Below are 23499 nucleotides of genomic sequence, written 5' to 3'. Positions count from 1 at the left end.
CGGACGTAGGTCCGGGCGTTCGGCGTGTGGTGCCCGCACGTGGCGCGTGCGTAGGGCGCGGCGGCCACTGAGCCGTTCTGAGGCGGGGTCCGCGCAGAGGCCGTTGGGTCGGTTGGCGGAACCGCCCCTGTGCTGCTCCCGCAATGGACTACCGGCGGCTGCTGATGAGTCGGGTGGTCCCCGGGCAGTTTGACGACGCGGACTCCTCGGACAGGTGGGCAGCCGCGCCTGCGCCGCCGCCACCGCGGTCCCCTGGGGGCGTTGACGCTTGTTTGTGGTTGAGAGGGAGACCGGTCTTATGCATCTCTCCTTGGGCCTCTTTTCACAGCCTTTTGGGGCTTTTCCATCTCAGCTGGGTCTTTCGATCCAGGTGACGGCAGTTAGTCCGCGGCTCCCGGGTTGTCAGCATCCCTGAGGGGTTAGAGTTGGGGAGAGAAACAGGGAAGCAGGTGTTTGAGCTTTTAACTACCATTTAGCGTTCCAGAAATGTTTAAGCACCTACTGTGTGCCTGTTCTGTCCTCGGCGCTGAAGACGGTGATGAACAAGACAAACTAAGCCCCTTCTACTTGGGAAGGAGGCGGAGACAGATAAGTACATGGAATTTTTGATTTTTGGGTTTTTTTTTTTTAAACACATAACATATACTATGGAAACAGGTAAAATCAGTTGATAGAACTAAGTAGTGACTTAACAGGGAACGTTAAGTCCAGATCGGAAGGACAAGAAGGAGCCAACCTGTGGAAGCAGAGAGGGGAGAGGGGACAGCAGGTGTGGTCCCTCCTGGCTGTGGAAGGAAGATCTAGAGGTCATTGTGCCCAGAGCACAGTGGAGGTAAATGAAGAGATCGGCTGGTGCAGAAGTGAGGAGCCAGAGCCTAAGAGAGTGACAAGGAATGGTAAGGATTTGAGATATTCTTGATGCTGTAGAAAGCCACACTTTCAGCAGGGCAGGGACATCACCTGGCGTGTGATTGAAAGGAATCATTCTGCTATGGAGGAGATGGTTTTGGAGGGCAGGAGTGGACATGTTTAAAAGGACTAAGGGAATTCAGTTCATAGATCATGGGCGCTAGACGGGGATGTTCTGGAAGTAGAAGGACAGATTTCTAACCATAAAATAGATGTGAAGTGGGAGTCAAAAGGAACTGGGGATAACTCCTACTTTGAAAGCAAAATGAAACGTAGTGTTCATTTTGGAATTCCGAGAAAAGGGTTTTTACTTTGTATTCATAGTAAGGATTTACTGCATGCAGACGGTATTGCTTTTTTTTTAAGTAAATGCAGGTTGATCGCTTTCTGTGTGACAGATCTCATGTCAGTTGATCTTGATACATTGGTAAATGCTTCCCTGGGTGACAGAGCTTGCACTCTAGCAAGGGCAACGTATTGAATAACTGGACACATTATTTGTATGAGATTTGGGTAAGTAGTAGAAAGGAGAAGAACCGCGCAGCCTTCCCTGAGCAAAGTTAATTACTGGAAGGGTAGGTAGGATTTAGCTAGAGAAATGAGGAAGGCATTGCAGGTCTGTGTTTTCAGGTGAGCGTGCAGCAGTCCGTAGGGACTAAGTCACGTGGGAGGAAGAAACAGCCAGTGCGCCTGGTGAGTAGTTACGGGTCAGGAGTGTGCACTGGACATTGTGAAGATGTAAACCAGTGGGTTTTGCTGACTCCAGGAACTTAGGAGACGTTGTCACAGCTGGGCGTGGTTGTGCGCTTACCGCATCTGGAAAGTTGGGGCCAGAAATGCTGCTGCACAGGACTACCGCCCACAGCAAGGGATTGCCCAGCTGAGGTGGGAAAGCTGTGGTGCAGGTGACAGTATAGCTTTAACATGCCGCTTAAGGTGGTTGGCAGTTTGAAGGATCAATTTATGGATTATGGTTATGAAATTCTAGTAAACAGCAGGGGGTTGATGATTATTTGTTCTCTTCTCAGCCATGTCCATGAAGATTTGGAGCCCTCTAAGCCATAGCTAATTAATGAGTTGGGATTGGTCATCTGAATTTACTTAAACTCCTCTGTGTGCTGAAATGTGTTTTACACGATTTCTGTACTTGCTGTCCATCTGATGGCTCAAAACTGGCAGTACTCACCGCCTCGCGGGGATCTGACCTGCAGACGTGTGTTTGGTGTGCACAGTGGTCTGTTAAAATTGAACGTACCAGTTAAGTGGGAGATTTTCCACGAAAGTGCAGAGTTCTGGCTTCTCTTGAAAAACTAAGAAGATTCAGTGACGCTGGTCTGAATTTTCACGTGGCAAAAACAGACCCTGTTAGTTGTGATCCCTTCCTCTGGGCCAGTTCTCTGGTTTGACAATCCCCGCTTCTCCCATTTAGTTATATCCGGCCCTCTTCTCTCGTTTGTGCTGCTTCTCGTCACCATCCTTCCTTTCAGGAGCAAGGGTGATTTGAAGTTCTTTGTGTAACACAAGTCTTGCTAAAGCTTTTTTCATTGTAGAGTGATAATTGAGTTCAAGGTAAGGCTTGAAATAAAGCTTTAGACTTGTTCGCACATTTTGTCAGAAAGCCTCCCCTGTCTGCTCTCAGGGCAGCTTTGTGAGTGGTTTTCCTGGAGTTCCGGTCTGCTGTACTGACCAGAGCTAGTTCACTCAGCTGAGAAAATAACAAAGGCAGGAGCGGATTTAACAACCTGATGAATACTACTACTTTATTCGGACCTGGACAATCACCCATCGGCTGAAATAGAACTCAGAAACAGGACAACTTGGTATTAAGTTTGAATTTATTGGGAGATACATGTTGTAATTGAACCTTTTTGATGTATCTGTATAGATTCGTCTACTCTCTCTTAAATACAAATGTAAGTCCAATTAAGAATGTGTAAACAGGCTAAAATGTTATTTCTAGTGAAAACACTGACTTGAAGACTGTCAAAGAGGAAGACGATGTTGTATTTGAAGACCTTCAGAGTAACGCCAATGAGAAGATGGATGAAAGTGAGCCGGAAGAGGAGGAAGATGGAGATTATGACGAAGACGATGACTGGGCCTGGGGCGATGGAGTCAGAAAGCTCACCCGGTGTTACGCTTCAGGTGGAGGGAGTAACCCCCAGGTATTTTGTACACAGTCCTGTAGGTCTTTGTGTTGTTTGGTTATGTCTTCGTTAGTAGTTGTTGTTTTCTGTTGTGGTGAAAGTCACATGATAGAAAGCACACCGTGTTTTCACCCTAGTTAACTGTGCAGTCCAGTGTTCAGTGGCCCTGCATTCGCTCACATTGTGCAGCTCTCAACAGGATCCATCTCCCCAAGTTTTCACTTTGCTAAACTGAGCCTCTGTCCCCATTAGACACTAAGTGTCTCTTGTCAGTTCATAAGTGAAAACAAAGCACCTCTACGTACTTAATCTGCTTTTCTTTATTTACTAGTTAAGCTGCACTTTTCTCTGTTTTGTTACTATTTGTGGTAAACTTCATATGTGTGTCTTTTCCCAGGCAATTTTTTTAAGGCTCTTATTCTTATGGTGATTTAAATAACTTTTTAAATTTACTGATTATGGAATGAATCCACATCATTATCAGAAATACAGAAATGATGAAGAATGAAAGTCCGTGTAGGCTAGGACTGCAGGGCAACATAGCCTGGTGAAAATCTTTCGGTAAATTCCAGAGCCACAAAAAGTCCTTTTAAAAAAGAAGACATCTCTGAATGTCTAGCATATTTCAAGTGCCTTTTTAAAAACCTCTTAGGCAAATGTGATTGATTCTTCCCTTCCTTTAGGGTACCCCCCCAAGTATTGATGCTTTATTTAATAATTGACTATGAACCAAGGGAAGATGTGATGAATTTTAGGCTTGTATGTATATCTAGAGCTTTCATCTCTGGAACTCATTTTTTCCAGGCCAATAGACAGACTCCCAGCTTCAATGCAGCCAAAATGTCTACTCCAGCAGACAAAGTCTTACGGAAATTTGAGAATAAAATTAATCTAGGTGAGTTTTTAAGGTACAGTTCCTCTCACTAGGCAATGAGAAAACTCTTCAAAGACAACAAAACGTGTTATAAAATTTTATTAGATCAGTCAGTGGATATATTCAGTGTTACAGGGTAAATAATAAAGCTTAGAGGAAATTAAATTTAGTAATTAAAAACATGACTTAAAGAACAGACTCTAGCTTACACTTTTTTAGTCCTGTGTTCTCTCCTGTTACGGAAATACAAAGGTACAGATACTTATTCAAGTTATCATCGGTTTTGTATTAGATTTTGTAGTAGGGTTATCTTGTAGTAGAATGGTGAAAATACCTGACTATTGAATATAATCACGTTTCGTTTGACTTTTGGTGTGGCATTAAATCATTTCATGAGCCATCGAATGCAGGGAATCACAGTGTGAATTTGAAGCCTCTTGGGAAACACGGGGTCATCTTTCTCTCATAGACGAAGGCTGTTAGGAGCCTGGTATGACAGCTCTCACATCTGATCATCCCTAGCATGGACCTGTAATTGGAAGTGAAACTGACGTTTTTAGAATTATAATATTTATGATAGTTGTACAAAATAGTAAATGTCTGAAAGAGCAGATAGAATATTTTTGAGGGATTTCTGAATCTAGATTTCCCTGGCTGAGAAATGACACCTGTCATGATGAAAGTGATCATCTTTGTTAGTAAGTGCTTGCCCTTAAAAACACAGAACACACTTTCCATTACTAACATGCATTACTATGTGCAGTAAAATATTTAGAAGTAGAGAAGGGAAAGGGGACAAGTATCCTATTCAGAAACTTTTGTCTTATATTGCTGATGTTGTGGATTTTTTTTCTTTAGATAAGCTAAATGTTACTGATTCTGTAATAAATAAAGTCACCGAAAAGTCTCGGCAAAAGGAAGCAGATATGTAAGTAATATATCAAGTATATACAATAAAGTAAATAAAATGTGACTGATACAAACTAATTGTAGACAGATGAGTAGCGTCTCCTTCATAATTCTTTTGCAAAGGATGTTCCTTTTTATACCTAAACCAATTCTTAAGTTTAAGTGAGGATATCCTATGACTTTGTAAGTTGAAAATATTAGATGAGTTTTCTTAAAAAAATCTGTGCTAAAACTATAATTGTGTAAAATTCATGAAAGTGCTCTCAGGGTAACAGTGCTTGTAGATTTCAATTTAAAATGTTAGCGGATAAAAAATGTCCCCTTTTTAGAGCTCATTAAGGATTGCTCCCTTCCATGAAATATTTTTTTTTAATGGAAAGTGAAAGTTAATCGCTCAGTCATGTCCGACTCTTTGCAATCCCATGGACTGGACATGCCTAGCTCCTCTGTCCATGGGATTCTCCTGGCAAGAATACTGGAGTGGGTTGCCATTTCCTCCTGCAGGGGATCTTCCCGACCCAGGGATCAAAGCCGGGTCTCCTGCATTGCGGGCTGATTCTTTACCACTGAGCCACTGGGGAGCCTTAAAAGTGTAAGAGCAGATTTAAAACTAAAACTAAATGGAAAACAGTTTCCATTTCCGTTTCTGTTCTCAAAACCAAATGTTTAAGATTTGGCTCACCTCCTATTGCTAATAACTCTAAAGCATTAACATTATGACAGAAAACTATACTAAGATCATAAAAATAGTAGTGTTAGAACTGAACTTAAAACCCAGTTTTCTTCTGGTTTATTATTACACATAAGGGATACCAGCTTTTTGAGAAACAACACATTTTATTTCACTGAACTGCCTGTTTGGATCTTTTATTAGTTTAGGTTAGTCTGTGAATTGAGTCACCTAGCATGTGAGCCAAAGTAATCAGAGTCTGTGTTTTCATGCAGTAGCTGTCTTGAAATGATAAAAGCGTGTTTCTTTGTAGAAAAGGACTCTGAAGAGAAAGCCTTATAAATTACTTTAATTCTGTACTAAGAAAATCATTAACGGTCTAAGAAACAGTACTTACAGACGTGTTCTCTTTTTCCTGCATAGTTTGTTTTACCTCACTGCTCTTATTTAATCCGTCTGAAATATGGACGGAAGTTTTTTTTTCTTACCACAGATACACTTCCTTTGCCCTAGGGAATTGAATGGCTTGTTAAAGGCAGTGAAGTTTCACACGATGGTGAAACTACAATGAGGTTATGAAATGTGTTATTAAAAAACTACCTACTTAGGAATATCATGGAATGATGTCCATTTAGAATCTTTCGATTTTGGCTCCTCTGAATTTTGAATGTCACCTTTAATTTTTTGGTTTTGTCTTAGGTATCGCATTAAAGATAAGGCAGACAGAGCAACTGTAGAACAGGTATAGTGTAAATGAATGTGTTGCATGCTCTTTAAAGTAGTAATTCTGTCTTTGAATTGTAATTTGCTTTCATCCTCCTTGCATCATGCTAATGTCACCTAGAATTGCTTCTGTATAAAATTGCTCCTCCTTATAGTTTTGAGTTTAGAGATCTACATTTTGCTTATTTCTAACAGCACTTTAAATAGATAAATTAGAATCATGCCCTGCTTCTATGGCCCATGAAGCCACCCAGCAATGCTTTCATCTTCCTGGGGGAAGCAGAACTGCCTGTAAGTCCAGGAATCTTTCTTTTGTCTTAAACAAGGTCTGCGGGAATTTTGTGAGCCTTCCCAGGGGGTGAGTCCGGTATCTACCACAAAGTGTGTGTGTGTGTGTGTGGTGGGTGGGTGTGTGTGTGTGTGTGTGTGTGTGTGTGTGTGTGTGTGTGTGTGTGTGTGTGTGTGTAGGTGTGTAGAAAAAAGGAGAGAGACAGATAGTGCCTTCAGATATTCATTTAGAATCCCTTACTTGGTTTAGAAGGTAGACTTGTTTTATTCTTTATTCAGGAATGAGGGGGAAACCTGACTTCACCCACCTCGTGTCGAGGGTTGTGATTGGGTATTGGAATTGACCCAGGTATCTGAAGGGAAGAGAGTGATGAAACAGGTTAGACCATCGCTTCTGCCCCCTGCCAGCCTCCCCACCCGTCCCAAACACATAGCACAGACCCAGTTTGGAGCAGTGGTATTCCAGAGCATTCCAAATATTGAGTTGAAGCACTGTTGATGTACAGTGCCATGTTAGTTTGGGTGTACAGCAGTGACTCAGTCAGACATGAATCTTCAGATTCTCTTCTGAGTTACTGAACAGGCGCACCAGCCTTTAAATTCATTGCCTTCTGTTTGTTAAAGCGAATCTGAGGTTGCTTTTTACTTGAGACTGACTGCTCTGACCTTGAAGGAGATAACACCTTTCCTGGATTTACCCACCTCTAGCAGGGGTTGGCCAGCTCTTTACAGAGCTAAATGATAAACACTTCTGGCATTGTGGGTCACAGTTCTCTTTTTTATTTGACTGCACCATGCCACTTGAGGGATCTTAGTGCCCTGACCAGAGATTGAACCCAGGCCCTCTGTAGTGGAGAGTCCTAACAGCTGGACTTCCAGAGAATTCCCAATTTTTTAAATATTTCAATATGTAGAAACTGTTTCCGACTTGCAGGCTGTAGAGGAAGCAGGCTGGCCGGTCTGACTCGGGAACTGCGGAGTGCTGGTGGTTGCTGTGGGGCTTCGTGTCCAGGGCCTCGGCCAGGCTGGCTCCTCGAGTGCCGGGATTGCACAGGCACACCAGGCTTTGAAGACTGTGTGTGAGAAGCAGGATGTTAAACCTCTCTCTGATAACTTCTTACTTGGCCCACTTGTTGAAATGATAGTGGTTTAGATGTACTGGGTTAAATAAAACAGAGATTAATTTCACCTGTTTTCCTGATGGCTGAAAAATACAAAGTTACCTCTGGTTTGATTGTATTTTTAGCAGCTCTCCTGGGTCTGGAGTCAGTTTCTGCTCCCCTAGGACCTTTTGGCCTTTGCTCTCCCCGACGGGGTAAACTTGCTGGTTTCTCGCCTCTGGCTCCTTTGGGTCTCACCGCATTTTGTTCACTGCGATGAGGGACTAGAACGCTGCCATGGTGACTCCACCGGCCCAGCAGGGTCGGCAGCGCACTTAGCTCCAGCTTCTTGTCTGATGCTTCCGTGAGAAATGTTGGTACACTCTGTCTGAACGCTCTGCTTTTTGGCATTTCTTTTTAGGTGTTGGACCCCAGAACACGAATGATCCTGTTCAAGATGCTGACGAGGGGAGTCATAGCGGAGATCAATGGCTGCATCAGCACCGGAAAAGAAGTGAGCCAGTCTTCAGATGTCTGAATGTTTCCGTGTTCGTTTTCTTATTTCAGATACCAAAGTGAAACTAAAGTGAAAGTGGCAGTCGCTCAGTTGTATCCTAGTCTTTGAAACCCCATGGATGTAGCCCAGCAGGCTCCTCCGTCCATGGGGTTCTCCAGGCAGGAATGCTGGAGTGGGCTGCCATTCCCTCCTCCCGGGATCTTCCCGACCCCGGGATCGAACCCGGGTCTCCCGCATTGCAGGCAGGCTGTTTGCCCTGTGAGCCACCCGGGAAGCCCCCCAGAAGTGAGACTAGGGCACTTAGTAAAGAAATAACTGTGCCAAATGAGGGTAGTTCAGTCAGTGCCGTTTGTTAAACGTGGCTGTTACTGTTACGGCCGGGAGGAGTCGTGCACAGACGCGTGCCTCCCCAGCGCCGTCAGCCCATCCAGGTGTGCCCAGCGCTGGTTCAGATGGTCGGACAGTTATGATGGGGCGGGGGTGGGGGTCTAGTCTCTCGAGTCAGCACACGTGTTTCTCAGTATTTTCTTTACGTATGGGAGAAAGACGGGCATGTTGCTTTTCAATTAGCAACTTATTCTGTGGGAAGCAGTTCTCAGTGAAACTCACTTCACAAATCACGAGATATAAGAATGTCTTCAGATATTTTCCACATACTTGAAACATAAAAATGTTTCAAAGTACTCACGTGTGTATACATATATATATATATAGGTATTTAATTTGAAGACCTGTTTTTAAATTACTTTTTATTGAAGTATAGTAGATTTGCCATGTTGTGTTACTATCAGGTATACATCTGCGTGATTCAGGTATGCATATGTATCTCGTGGGCCCTTGCTGGTTGTCCACTTTACACACAGCAGTGTGTGCCCGTCAACCCCAGCCTCCTCGCTAGCCCCTCCCCTCACCTTTCCCCTTTGGTCACCATAAGCTTGTGTTCTTTATCTAACACAATTTAAATTGTTGTTTACCATATATGTAAATAGGAGGTATAGTTACTATACCTTTTAGTATTATGTTGTATATTTTAATTCACATATTCAAAAGAGGATGGTATTCCTTATGCATATTATTTCAGTTGACTGGGCTTCTACTTTTGAGGATAGAATCAAATAGATTGCAAAAGCAAAATATTATTTATATTTATTTAATACAGACTTAATTTCTTTTGTTTTTGACTTAAAATAGGCTAATGTATATCATGCTCGCACAGCGAATGGAGAGAGCAGAGCAATCAAAATTTACAAGACTTCGATTCTGGTGTTCAAAGACCGGGATAAGTATGTCACTGGAGAATTCAGGTAAGCTCAGATATTTTTTCTCCCCAAGTGGCTTAATTTCTATATCCTAAAAAGTAAAAACTAGAATAATGGAATGATTGAAATAACAAGTATTTTTCTCATTCAAGATTTCGCCATGGCTACTGTAAAGGCAACCCCAGAAAAATGGTGAAGACGTGGGCAGAGAAGGAAATGAGGAACTTAATCAGGTGACTGACTGGGCTGTGTGTGTCTGCATCTGTGTGTGCCGTGTCTGCCTGTCAGTCCCGGCACTTGGCTCCCAGCAGACCTGCTGTGATTCTGTCAAGGCCCGGGGCTCTCAGGGCACGTCCAGTCCCTGAGATGTGCAGAGGTAAACAGAGGAGATGTTGCTGGGCAAGGAGGAACCGCCTTTTCTCTGTCATACAAACCCACTGCAGAAGAATTCTGCCACGGCTGGGTCACATGAAAAGCCTTGGGAGCCTCGTGAGAAGGTTTCGAGTTTACCGTGAGGGTGATAAAGAGCCTGCAGGATTTGAAGCAGGGAAGCGACACAATCAGGTTGGGAGAATGATGTGTCGTTTTGTGCAGGTGTTGGAGTCTTAGACTGTTTTGTTAGGCTCTGAACTCTCTATCGTAGTTTCCTTTTCTTCAGTCCGACCCCGGACACATCTATATATTCTTTGCCTTGGCACCTTTGTATTAAGTAAAGGCATCTTCAAGCTTCCTCATTTGGAGTTTTAAATATGCTTTAAATAATGAAGATTTTCTTTCTCTCTTTCAAATGTCTTTTAACCTTTTATATGCTATATCTAGGTGTCATACACTGGGTATTTTCATATTATTAAGTAAAGTCAGGGAGATAGTGAAGGACAAGGAAGCCTGGCATGTTGCAGTCCATGATATCTCAAAGAGTTGGGACTTAGCAACTGAACAACAACCAAGTCTACTTGCTTGAAAGTCCTTTTGAAATGTTATGCTCAATTAGCGACTGGCCATGAGTCCACTATTTTTATTAATCGTTGTTCACACTGATCAACTCAAAGAAGAATCGCAAACATACCTTCTGTATTTCGTCAGTTCTTAGGGGCCTGTGTCTTCATAGTTTTAACACGTCTGGCTTTGAGCTGGGTGTTAGAGGCTGTGGGACCTAGTTCAGTCACCATTCTCTGTGACGTGTAACGGTGCCACTTAAAGTTCCAGGCGTCTTAGAGTTTATGAAATGAAGTAATAAATCGAGAGGCTTGGGTGCTGTTTGCTCAGAGCCCTGGCCGTCTTGTACGCTGCAAGCAAGTGCACTGTCAGGTGTTTCAGACTAGATGCTTTAGATTGTTTGTTTTAGCTTCTCATTTGTCCTTTTTGCCTGCTTTCATATCACAGGCTAAACACAGCAGAGATTCCGTGCCCAGAACCCATCCTGCTGCGAAGTCATGTTCTCGTCATGGGTTTCATCGGCAAAGACGACATGTGAGTGCACAGGAGGGCTAGTAATTACACGCCCAGCATTGTATTTTTAAGTGCTTTGAGTCTTCCAATATATGCATATTTCCCGTTTCAATAGTTCCTTTTGCCTTGGGATGTTTTTTAATAAGCCTTTCCCACTCTGTTAGTACATGGGTTTTTAATTTGTTTAACCTTTTTAAGTCTCAAAATGCTTCAGAGCAGCAGAGCTCACCTTGTTTTTGAGGAATGTCTTATCTGGCAGAGCACCTGTTTATGGACAGCTTTTTAGAACTGTATCTCTAGAGTGAACTAAAGTGGTCAGTGTGAGCCATAAAAGAAAAGAATGTGTGTCCGTGTAGCAGAAAGCAAGAAAAACTTGAGTCTGCTTATCTGAGTTGTTCACTTTATTTTTGTTCAAGGCCAGCACCACTCTTGAAAAACGTCCAATTATCAGAGTCCAAGGCTCGGGAGTTGTACATGCAAGTGATCGAGTACATGAGGAGAATGTACCAGGACGCCAGGCTGGTGCATGCGGACCTCAGTGAATTCAACATGCTGTGAGTGGGTAGCCCATGAGAGCCTCCACAAGTCCCCTCGGATCCTTTAGGGACATGAACTAAATCCCAATCCCAGAAGTCATCTGGATTCTCAGTTTTCAAGTTGTCTTCCACAGGGTAGGACGTGTTTGGTGGCCTCAGTCACAGGATTGACTGCTCTGATCACTGGTGGAGTCAAAAGGACTTTGGATATTTTCTCAGTTTCCATCTCTTGTCAGTCACAGTGGCTCTTTTCCTTATCCACCTCGTTCACTTTGTCAGTGTCTTCTGTTGCTCTTAAGATAGAAAGTTTTAAGTAAGACACAGGCAAGCGGCGGTGTCCCCTCGGCCCCCGTGCCCACCCCTGTGGCAGTGTGGTGGCAGCCTGGCTCAGCCCTGTGCCCTGGCCCACGCAGGTACCACAGCGGAGGTGTGTACATCATCGACGTGTCTCAGTCCGTGGAGCACGACCACCCGCACGCCTTGGAATTCTTGAGAAAGGACTGCGCCAATGTCAATGGTGAGTGGGACCCACGTTTCTCCCTGACTTGTTTGCGCCTGTGGCTCTGTACTCTGCTAAACTGTGGATAGAGAACTGCAGCACTGAACCGTTTGACTCAGTGATACTGACACCCTTGGCTCAGCGATGGTGAATTTTATCTGTCTGTGGAGAGGTTGGAATAGCAGCCTTTTCCCTCGCAGAGCTCTCACAAGCATCTTCTCTGGCAGATTTCTTTCTGAAGCATGGCGTTGCCGTGATGACTGTGCGGGAGCTCTTTGAATTTGTCACAGATCCGTCAGTTACACCCGAGAACATGGATGCGTATCTCTCGAAGGTGAGGCGGGACCGAGACTGGGAGGAACAGGAAATAGCGGTAGTGGTGGCATTTCTTTGTCACTTCTGAGGACTTGGAGTTTAGCATCATTTTTGTTCATCATGACAGCTTCCAGAGATCTTTTCCTTCTGATTTCACAAGTGAGGGATCAAACTATAGTAAAAAGCCAGTGGTAAAGCCAGGTTTCTGGGTAATGGATGTATGTTCTGTGGGTTGAATATGAAGGAAGGTGATTTTTGTTTTCTTTCCAAGGCCATGGAAATAGCATCTCAAAGGACCAAGGAGGAAAGGTCCAGCCAAGATCATGTGGATGAGGAGGTAAGATTGATCATCTGTTAGAGCCTTGGAAACACTTGTGTCCCAGGGTCTTTTTTTTAAAATGTATTGCTGGGACATGATCTTGATTTTATTAGATGTGCAGTATTTTAAATGATGATAATGTTTTCTTGAGATAACATGTTACATGATTAAATTGACCCAAGTTGTGTAGCTTACATCCCATTATGTCCTTCCATTCCCGCTTGTTTGCCCCTAGTCCTGCATGGAGAACATTTTTACAGAACCGACTGGAGGATGTGATTCAAGAAGGAAAAGCTGATTTTGGTTTGCTAATGTGAATTTTTTTTTTACTTTGTACTGGGGCATGGTCGATGAACAAACAGCGCTGTGATAGCTTCAGGTGCATGGCAAAGGGACTCAGGCACGCACACACACGTGTCCGTGCTCCCCCAGGCCCTCCTCCCGTGCAGGCTGCCACACTCAGCAGAGACCCCTGAGCCATGCAGTAGTCCTGGTTGGTGACCCCGATTTAAATACAGCAGTGTGTGCACGTCCGTCCCAAACTCCCTCGTTATCCCTTCCCCCCGTCCTTCCCCCCCCAGCGACCGTAAGTGTGTTCTCAGACCATAAGTCTGCAAGTCTGTTTCTGTTGTTAATGTGAATTTTTAAGCGATCTAAGTGTTGATATCCAGTAACATTGTAGATTTTATATATTTACGTTTGATAAAAAGGAAGATTTTTTTAAGATGTTGGGAGTCAGTATGTTTTTTGTGAAAGTGATCAATAGGAGGCTTTTTAAAAAAAATAACTCTCAGAGCTCTTGGTGTGATGGGTGAGCATAAGGCAGCCCATGCTTCCCAGCTGTAGCACAGGGTAGACGCTGTTCCCCCGGAAGACCTCGCCCTGTGTCGTTCGCAGCCAGGCAGTGCTTGCTCACGGCGGCTCCTTTCTGTGCCACTCAGAAATGCCACGTCCTGGAGTACAGAGGAGGGGTGCTATTCCAAGGGAAACTGGGTATCATTCCGCGTTTCATCGTTAGTCACTGACTCCTGTGCCCAGCACACAGCACGGGCCGCGCCAAGTGTGCGGACAGCCCGGCTGAGGCTCCGCGCCCGGCGTGACGGCGGTGACGGCCGCCCCGTGACTGCGGGCGGGGGCAGGCTCGCTGCGCGTGAGGAGCCGTGACTCCGTCTCCAGGTCACTCTTCTTCGCCTCTGTTAGGTGTTCAAGCGAGCTTACATCCCTAGAACCTTGAATGAAGTGAAAAACTATGAGAGGGACATGGATATAATGATGAAATTGAAGGAAGAGGACTTGGCCATGAACGCCCAGCAGGACAACGTGAGTAGCTTGGTGTGTCCTCAGCGAGTGCACCAGGGAAGCCGGGTCGTGAGCGTTGCCTTTGAACTAGTGAGACGGCTCATTCCCTTCGCATAGCACGCCCTCTGCGTCCGTTGCTTGTGGAGGACATCAGTCCACTGGCCTTTACGAAAGGAATGAGTCAAACGGGCTGTAATCGCAGGAAAGGAAGATGTGTAAAGAAGTCCAGGCTGTAAATGGTTATTGTGCTAGATCCATTGACACACGTCTCAAGGTTTGGAAAATTTTTTTCTGCTAATGGGCCAGATAGTAAATATTTAAGGCTTTGTGGGCCAAGAAACAAAATTGAGGCATTGTATGGGTCATTATATGAGAGAGAAAATTCCCCCCAATTTTTGATGACATTAAAAATGTTAATAATATTGACTACATATACCTTTTCATGATAATGAGAAAGGAATGGAGTTATTTGGGGGAGTAGAAAACATTGCACGTAGCTGAGGTTCAGAGTTAGGAATGCCTGTCTCTGATCGGTTACAGCTGTATATCCATAAGAGCCCCCAGGCCACCACCGGTGAGCAGAGGCCCCGGCCGGGGCGTGCAGACCTGCTGTGGTTGTGTGGTTGTGGGGGAGAACCACACCCACGCTAGACTCTCTGTGCCCTGAGACACAGTCTGGACTCCTTTTTATGCTCACACGAGGTATCATTTAGCTGGCAGCAGTACCCTTTCTTAATATTGCAGCGGATTTCAGTGTTCAGTTTTATGCTCATTCTTTTCTTTCTTTCTTTTTTTTTTGTCTCTTTGGTTTTAAGATTCTATACCAAACTGTCACGGGACTGAAGAAAGATCTGTCGGGTGTTCAGAAGGTATGAAGAACGTGTGTTCGTTTACATGAAAATTCAAAAGGGTATAAAATTGTGTGTCAAGTAGTTTTAGCGTTGAAATAACAGTGGTGCGCTGTTACTGGTATAGACGCTTTCACAGTCTGTGGCCATTGTGTTCTTTCCTTCTAACCGTGAGCCTGAGCTGTGGGCACAGGAGGTGTGCTGTTTGCTCTGCCCCTGAGTCGGTCTGTGGTTGCTGAGGCAGAGGTCTGTTGTTGTGTATCCTGTCTTCGCTGGTGAAGCTGTTAACAGTACCCACATGCTTCTAGATGTTTCTACAGCCAACTGGAAACAGCAGTGGCGGCTGGTCTCGCCCTGGCGCGCAGGCTGCTGAAGGCTGGCTCACGGGTCCTGCCGTCTCACGGTGCAGATTCCGGTAGTGTTTTTTCTTACAGCAGCTTCATTGTGTCTTAACATTTTCAATCAGCAGAGATTAATTCTAATTCAAGCAGTAATAAAGGTGACTCTTAACTTCTTTTGATGTTCTTAATGAATGTTTTAATATGAAGGTTTGTGGTTTACATTTTGAAAATTGACTCTCTTTTGTGGGAAGAATCGGACTAGGAGAATTCTTGGATTCTGCGTTTCTGGTTTTTTTGTGGCAGGTGTGACGAGGATAGTTGTGCTTTGAATTCCAGAGCAAGAAGATTCTGTTACCACTGGCCAGGAAGCCTATTTGTACCATCACCGTGTAAAGATCTGTTGTTTTTTTTTTTCTTTTAATGAAAAGAAGGCCTCGTGCTTTACAAAATGCTTCCTGCTACTTTAAAAACTGCTAACCTTCAGGGAAAAAAGTGAACATGTTTCTTGTTTAAAGATTGTCTTCCCTCTTGGATTAACAAATGTTCCACTTGAAATTTAATCTGCAGGCCAACAGCTGTGAAATTATCCAGATATGTTCACTTTTTTCTCCTATCTGTGTTCCAAATCCCGGCTCAGCCCGCCAGTTGTGCTGCAGGGTGTGGAACAGTCCTGTTGTTGATCTGGGTGGCTCCCCCCTGTTGGGAGCGTCCTTGAGCCATCCTGGAATGGCTGCTTCAGGCTTCCTGCTGAGCATGGATCCTGTTGTTCTGATGTTTCAGTACAGGATGTCATTTTTCAAAGTCTGTCTGTGAGGCTGAAATCTGAATTCTGTCATTAACACATTGAATGCCAGTAGGTAGCTGGCTTGTTGAGAATAACATGGTCCTGTGATGTTTTCAAGGTCCCTGCACTCCTGGAAAGTCAGGTTCGGGAAGAGACTGGTTCTGATTCAGAAGATGCAGGGAGCGCGGAGTACTCTGACACAGACTCTGAGGAGCAGGGGGATCACGCCGGCTCCAGGAAGCCCCCTGCCAACCTTGAAGTTGATAGAAAGGTTAGACGAGAGTGCATGTTCCCACGTTTGTCAACACGCCCACGCGGTCCCTTGAGACTGTGTACTCAGATGTCTGGATCAGAGTAGCTGAAGTTTCAGTTTTTAGTTCCTGAAGTGTGAACGTCACTTTGGTGGTAGCATCATCTGGAGATTGGGCTGCTTCTAGGAGCCCCTGGGCACTGCCCAGGGAGAGGACACACTAGTTTCAGCGCATTGATTAGAAGTGGTTGTGATGCACTTGTACAAATGATGCTGGAGTGGCCCTGTCGGTGAAGTACCAAAGAACCATTCCAGGGGCATTTTTACAGCCCAGCTCCCCATTTTCAGAATCTCAGATATTTCTTACACTCCTGCCTGTAGACATAAGAGACACAACTGATGCAATGATCCATGACGGCTGAGTGACTGTTATTTCTTTATTCTTTTTTTTTTTTATTCCTTATTCTTAGCCTGATCCTTTAAACCCTGGAGAGTGTGGGTTCCAAGACTTCCAAGAGACATCCCCAGCTCTCTAGTACACGTTCTCTCTTTGTCTCCTGGAAATATGTATTTTGTCTCTCATTTCAACATTTATTTCTGTTAGAATACGAACCATATAAAGAAAAGTAGTGGCATACATTTAATAATGTCCCCATGGGCATCTGTGTTGACTGTCTTGAAATGTCTGAAGAAATTGTAAAGACAGTTTTCACCCCCGGTTCCACCACCAAGCCATAATCATTTTCAGTTTTTTTCTGTGACACTCACCTTTTATCTTTTTACATATATTAAAAATTTAGTTGTAATAATAATGTGACTACTCAGAATGAATGAAATTTGCAGGTTTTTTGCTTTTGATTTTTTCCAAACTTTTTTTTTTTTAAAAAGCACTAATTGATTTGGCGGTGTTGGGTCTTAATGGCGACACACATCCCGCGCTGTCTTGCTGGGGCATGCGTGGGACGTTCATTCCCAACCAGGAGGGGGACCCACGCCGTGAGCCTTGCACGGCAGAGCTTTAGCCACTGGACCGCCAGGAGATCCTCATACTTTTTATTTTTGTTTTACAGGAAAGAAAAAAGATGGTCAAGGAAGCCCAGAGAGAGAAAAGAAAAAACAAAATTCCTAAACATGTGAAAAAAAGAAAGGAGAAGGCAGCCAAGATGAAAAGGGGCAAATAGAAGCAGAACTGTATCCTGTCCAGCGATTTTCCTTCAGTTAGGTTTTGCGCCTGTGCACTGAGCTGCCCCTGGAGGGTGGGCTGCTGATTTTAACCAAATGGTTTTTACTGCGGTGTCCCTGGGGGCCGCTTTTCATGTTTTCATGTAATTATGTAAACAGCTCTGAGCTCTGTTGTCTAGGTCCATTCCCTACCTCTGTGGTATTGATAGAGGATTTATTTAAGCCACTGTTTTAATGAACTTTATACAATTTTATTTTTGTATATTTTTATCTTCTGCAATGTTGCTTTTAAAGCATTGTAATTATTTAAACATATTGAGCATTCCCGCCTTTTGTGTAAGTGTAAAGGCACTTTGGACAAACTTGGGCAAGTTGTCTTTGCTTTGTTTGTACCAAAGACCCACCTGGAATCATTGGACTATAAGGCCATTGTTTCTATGAAAGGGAGATTCACCGATACAGAGAATTCAGTTGGCTGCTGATATGATCGTTTATCGCAGCTTCCTTCTATGTGTACTGGTAATTATTTATAGTGTACTTACTTTTCATCTTTTCTATTCTTTGCTGAGCTAGTTCATAAGCTATTTCACTTTCAAATATGTGGCCTATTCATTCATTCATTCATTCATCAACATTAGGATGTTTTGGGTTTGGGAGACACAGCAGTAAATCAAAGGCAAGTTCCATGGGTAATCCTAGTTTTCGTTAAATTGAAGCTTGCACTGGCTTGGATCCATGGGTTACTGAGGGAGGAGCAGGGTCAGCTGTGTAAAGCAGTCAGAAGTTACTACCTTCAGGTAGTTTGCATTTTAATAGGAAGACAAAACATCAAGCTAAGGAAAACAATATATCAGCTTAGTAAATTTCATGGAAGAAATAGCACTGCCTGGGGCAGTGAAGGTGTGCACGTTTAGAAGAGGCCATATTTGGGCAAAAGTCTGTGAGTCGTGTGCCTATTGGGAGAGAATAATGGTCCAGGTAAAGCAGACAGCCAGTGCAAAGGCCCTGAAGCAGAAGTGTGCCTGGCATGTTCCAGACCCCAGAAGCCAGAGCATTGTAGCCACACTGGGGGCGGGGTTGGGTCAAGGAGATGGAATGCAGTGGCCTAGACTGGGTGGTAGGCGCCTGGAAGGTCTTGAGCAGAGGAATGATGTGATCTGACTTGTTTTTAAAGAACTGCAATCACTCTGCCTTCATGGAGAATTGACCAGGAGGCAAGGGATAGGGACCGGCTGGGTATTTATTATGACCCGTGTGAGAGATGATGGTGGCTTGGTGTAGGATGGTAGCAGTGGACATGGAGAGAAGCCTTTGGATTCTAAGTACAGGAGCTACAGGGTGTGTCATGAGAAATGCCGATTTTAGCCCCGGAATCAAAAAAATTTGTGTAGATGAACCTGGTTTCCCCTAAACTAGAGCTTGCCCCTGCTTGTTTGAGAATCGGTGGGTTATTGGCGGAGGGGCAGGGTCAGCTGAGGCCGCTTAAATTTTATCTTCATAATAATCTCCTTTCCCGACTTGAAAAAAGTTCAAATATGAAATATAATTTCAGCGAAACACTTGTGTCCCCTCTGAAATACTATACAGTGAGCACAACAGAGAAAACACAGGGGCTGAGCAGCCCGGCGCCCTTTCGGGGGCGTCACCTTCAGGATGCTCTGGCTCTGGCCTGGGCCGGGGCCTCCTCCCCGGCCAGGGGAGCTTCATCCAGGCTCCTGGTCAGGCTCCTCAGTGCCGTTTCTGCTGAATCGAGTGCAGCCGCTGAGCTTGGAGTCAGTTTCCCTGGGCAGAGCCAGTATTGGTTGGCCGGCCAGTCCTCGTCACAGGCTGCCAAGAGGAAGTGGGTTATGGCGCGCCTGGACAGGGGCCTGCAGGGGGATTCTGGCCCAAGGTGCCTTCTTTCTGACAAGGTGCTGACGTGGCCCTTTCCCCGTCTGGGTTCTGGGCTGTAGCTGTGGCTGAGTGGGAACCACTGTAGCCTTCTTGCCGGACGGGTCTGATGTCGCTTCCCTTGTTTGACTCTTGGCAGGAGATCTGGAAGAAGGAGCCCTGTCAGGTAAACGCCCAGAGCCCCCTTCTGGCTCCCATCGCAGTAGAATTTGCGCACCTCATGGGTTTGGTGTCCCTGACTTACTGGTTGCGCAGTGACTTTTCCATTTGCAGGGGTGAGCTTTTGGGGTCTCTTGGCCCAAAGGCCGGGACATCATTTTGTCCACTTTGGACATACCTGGTTTTCTGTCCTATTTTGTCGATTTTCTAATCCCTTAACAAATGCAGGCGTTTCTTCTCTCAGAGTTGACTGTGAGGGATCTGGGTGGTTTCATGGAAGCGCGGAGTCACCGCAATCTCCTCTGCAGCCCGAGTCCTTATTTTTCCTTTGATGAAGCAGTTCAGGGACAGGCCCCTTCCCCCGCCCGGGAGCACAGTGTTTGAGCCTGGTCTCGGGGTGAAGAGGTGGGCGCCGCGGCGGCCGGCTTCCTGGGTCTGATCAAACGTGAGTCCGCCTTCAGGGCCGACGTCAAGTTTTCTTCAACTTTTGCTTCTCCTTGATGATGGTGGACTCAAGGTTGAAGAGTTTTGTAGTTTGGTACCAAGACTGGTTGGAGAAGATCTGTTCTTTTTGTTAGTTTCTGTTGAATACAGTGCAAGCAGCTTGCTGTTTCTTGGTTGAGGGCCCATCCTATTTTGTGGCTATGATTTCATTAACCTCTCAGCTCAGAAAGTGAAGAGCTGAGAAAGTTCTTCTAGAAGCTGGTAAAGAACTCAGTCGAAGGGCATCTTGAGTGTTGTGGGCTCTGAAGGTTGACATTTCTAAAAGTCCAGAAGCTAGAGCAGATCCTCACTATTTAATTTCTTGTGAAGATTTCCTGTGATTGCGTCAGATAGATAAGGTTTTCAACCCCTGGTGGTCATAAAACAAGAATGCTCCATGTTCTGTCTCTTGAATTGGACTAGGTTGTTACAGTCCCTGCATTTTGGTTGGAGTTTTTATAACTTTCATATCCTTTGGGTTTGTGTTGCCTTGGACATAAGGGCATTTATCAGCTTTCTGGGGGAGGTTATAATGTTGGGTCTGAAATCATTTAAGCTGGTTTCCAAAGGAAAAGATAGCTTTCCTGCACCCGTGTTCTCCGGAGATCTTAGGCCCAGCTGAAGCGCTGTGGGAACCTCTGGGCTTGAATTTGAGGAATGAAGACTTGTGGACTTGGTGACTTTGGTTTCCAGCTTTCCTTCACTTTCTATATCACTCTACTTCCTGCTGTGAAGGCTGGGAGCCGCGGCCGCCGGGAGGGGGCCCTCATACCACCTGGAGGAGCCACACTAGTCTTTGTCCTTTTTTTCCAGAATAGCAAGGGTGTCATCTGGGTGAGCAGAGCTGTCTCCAGCTCTCTGAGCTTTTCTGCATTTCTTATCACCGCATAGTCGTTTCAAGGCTGGACAACCACAGCATCTTGGGGTAAAATTTGACCCTTTACACATCTGCCACATCGCTCTCTTGGGGTCGTGAACCTGTTCGTGACAGGGTGGCAGGGCCCTGGGCCCAGGTGCCTCAGCTGGAGGGGGGCGGGCAGGGGCGAGCGGTTAAAGCTGTCCAGGCGCAGGCGCCCCTGTGGCTCGTGTCTGCGGTACAGCGGGTGCGTGCGTGGCTGCCCCGGGGAGCGGAGAGTATCGAAGGCTAGATGCTCAGGGAACCGAGGCCAGCATTTTGGAAGGACGGTCCTGGATTAGGACAGGCCTGGTTTTAGACAGTCCATGAGAGACACGCCTGAGTCTCCAGCGGGCTGGGATGCGGGGGGCCAACCATGGGGGGTGCAGTGTCTGATGATGTCTCTGCCCTCCGGACAGCCAGCGTTTAAATGGGGCAAGGAAAGGGGGTCCCCCAGAGGGGCGGTTGAGGATACGAGGCACTTTGCTGGCGTCAGACGCCACGTTTGTCCCCAGAGCCCCGTGGGAGCGTCTCAGGGCGATGAAGGGGGGGAGCCTGACCCTGTGAGGCAGTCAGATGCCACCAGTGCATGGAACTCAGCACAGTGCCTGCTTCATGGGGTTCCTGTGAAGGACACTGAGGGGAGCTCAGGGGAGCTTGGCCGGGGCTGGATCAGGCCCGTGAAAGTGAACTCAGCCACTGACTTCCTCGGTGTTCCCACGGTGGTGTGAAAAGAGGTTCACGGAATCCCCTAGACAGTACCTTGCCTCTCCCCAGAAAGACTGGACCTCAACCCACGAAGCCTCTTGCTGTGGTTGTCAGGTTACAGGAAACGTGAGCTCACAGGAGCAGGATCCACGATGCTGGGAGAATGTGGTCAGTGGAATTCAGGAAAAGGGCAGTGGGGAGGGAAAGAGATGTCTAATAAAAAGGAAAAGTGGTCTAAGAGCTGTGTCCCAGTGCTGTGGATTTCAGCTGGACCCTGGTTAGATGAAACCAGTTTTAAAAAGATGGGCTGTTTGGGGTTTCTTTTCAGACAAACAGGGAAAAGTAAGCGTGGAGATGTCAGGTGATAGTAAGGGATTGTTCCTTTACCAGATGTCATAATGGTATTCATGCTTGACATGGTTCCCTCAGAGCCTGGACTGAAGTCTAACTGGGTGAAATGAATAGGATGCCTGTGACTCAAAATTCTCCATCCTTCCTGAGTCCCCAAAGGACAGCGGTGGATGAAGAAGAATAGCAGGTCAGCAGTTGCTGAGACAGAGTACTAATGGGTGTGTTGGGATTCATTACACTCTTTTCTCTCTTAACGATTTCTGTAAGAAACCTGGGGTTTTTTTTAATCGAAGTTTCTATTAAGTACTTAAAACAGGGCCTGCCACATACTTGTACTGTGTTATACAGGTGTTTGTATTTTTGTTTGTTCTTTTTAAGTAACCTTTTTTTTGGCCTGGTCTTTAATTGTTTAATCATCTGGGCCAAAGAGGAAGGCCTCAGGAGGTCTGTTAGTGCCTTCCGGTACCCTGACATGCCTTTTGGTTTCGAGATTCAGTTCCCCTGGTGGAGGCAGTTCCAGAACGTGTGTGTGGAGCTGCCCTGAGTTTTGGCTCTGCCAAGCCTGACCGTCCCCTTCGCGGTGATCTGTCCTGACCACTCCCTGGCGTGCGCTCTGCCCCCTCAGCTGAGGCTCCTACAGCCCCGGTCACCTTTGCTCTGCGTTGCTTTTCTAAAGCTGCTCTAACAGGCTGCCTGACAGGCTGTCCCCGCGTTACCGCACTTCGCAGATACTGAGGTTCTTTCACCGGTTGAAGGTCTGGGGCAGCCCCGTGCTGAGTGCGTCTGCTGCCGTCTCCCAGCACCCTGGCTCACTCGTGCCCCTGCGTCACCAGGTAACGCTTGCTGTCTTTCAAATCCTCTGCCAGCAAAAAGGTTACACCTTGACACCTCAGGTGATGGTTAGCGTTTGCTGGCAATAAAGGATTTTTAAATGAACTTTTTCAGGTATAATGTCTGCGCACAGACTGCACTCACATGTGACCATCACTTTTATATGTACTGGGAAACCACAAACTTCATGTGACTTGTTCTACCGCGATAGTCGCTTCGTGTCGTGGCCTAGAGCCGAGCACACAGTGTCCGCGTTCTGCCTGTACATACGTGTCTGAATTTTCTTCACACATGTCGTGTGTCTTTCCCTCACCTCCCAGCCTCTTACTAGAATAAACTCCACGGGGCAGGGGTTTTTACCTTTGTTGGGTTTTGTGTCCCTGCACCTAAGAATTGTGTCTAAAACATTGTAAATGCCCAATAAATACTCAAGTGAATGATACACTGTGTTTCTTAAAGATGGGGCTGTGACATCAGTTGCAACCCCTCCCCCTGGGCCCCGCCTCCGTCCCCACCCAAGCCATGATGACTGGGAGTTGATGTGGGTTGACTCATGCCCTCCAGCCCTCTGTCCAGCGACCGGGTCTCACCCACTTTAAGGTGACCAGCCTGAGCAACGTCGGGGACAGGGCCACCCCTGCAGCCTTCTGCTCCCCAGAACCTTGGCATCAGCACAGCTCTCCAGCCAGGGGAACAGGTGCATCTTAACCTGGACTGTTGCTTTGACTTTGCCCACGTGAGACCGTTTGACAACAGTGTTAGCTAGAGTGCTTGGGCAACCATGGGTCAGCTGATGCATTATTCAGAAATCCAAGTCACTGTAATATGGGAGAAAGGGAGACCTGGTAGAAGCCAAGGCTCATATGCCCATGTGTTGCCATTTCTTCCCAAGTATAGACTGGAAGTTTGAACGTACTGATTACCAGAGGTGGTTCTGGTGGTATCCTGTGAGAATCGTTCCAGA

General features: G+C 45.8%; 1 protein-coding gene across 3 annotated transcripts; it reads left to right on the top strand.

Annotated features, from left to right (window-relative positions):
- Positions 1-11: 11 nt before the first annotated feature.
- Positions 12-22972, top strand: RIOK1 (RIO kinase 1). Of its 3 annotated transcripts, XM_065912522.1 has the most exons (17): positions 12-214; positions 2870-3074; positions 3861-3951; positions 4789-4858; positions 6209-6251; positions 8042-8134; positions 9329-9441; positions 9549-9629; positions 10780-10866; positions 11262-11399; positions 11795-11898; positions 12108-12214; positions 12467-12532; positions 13715-13834; positions 14629-14682; positions 15905-16057; positions 17107-22972. In XM_065912522.1, the coding sequence occupies exons 1-17, from the start codon at positions 144-146 to the stop codon at positions 17215-17217; spliced, it is 1707 nt and encodes a 568-aa protein (XP_065768594.1). In that variant the 5' UTR covers positions 12-143; the 3' UTR covers positions 17218-22972. The 3 variants fall into 3 exon arrangements, with proteins under 3 accessions (XP_065768594.1, XP_065768595.1, XP_065768597.1); XM_065912523.1 differs by lacking the exon at positions 15905-16057; XM_065912525.1 differs by lacking the exons at positions 15905-16057; positions 17107-22972 and adding an exon at positions 14970-15380.
- Positions 22973-23499: the final 527 nt, after the last annotated feature.

This window comes from Muntiacus reevesi, chromosome 20, assembly GCF_963930625.1.
Source record: "Muntiacus reevesi chromosome 20, mMunRee1.1, whole genome shotgun sequence".
In the NCBI taxonomy this organism is placed as follows: domain Eukaryota; kingdom Metazoa; phylum Chordata; class Mammalia; order Artiodactyla; family Cervidae; genus Muntiacus; species Muntiacus reevesi.
The sequence above is the reverse complement of the archived record's forward strand: the minus strand, read 5'-3'. Positions and strand labels throughout refer to the sequence as shown.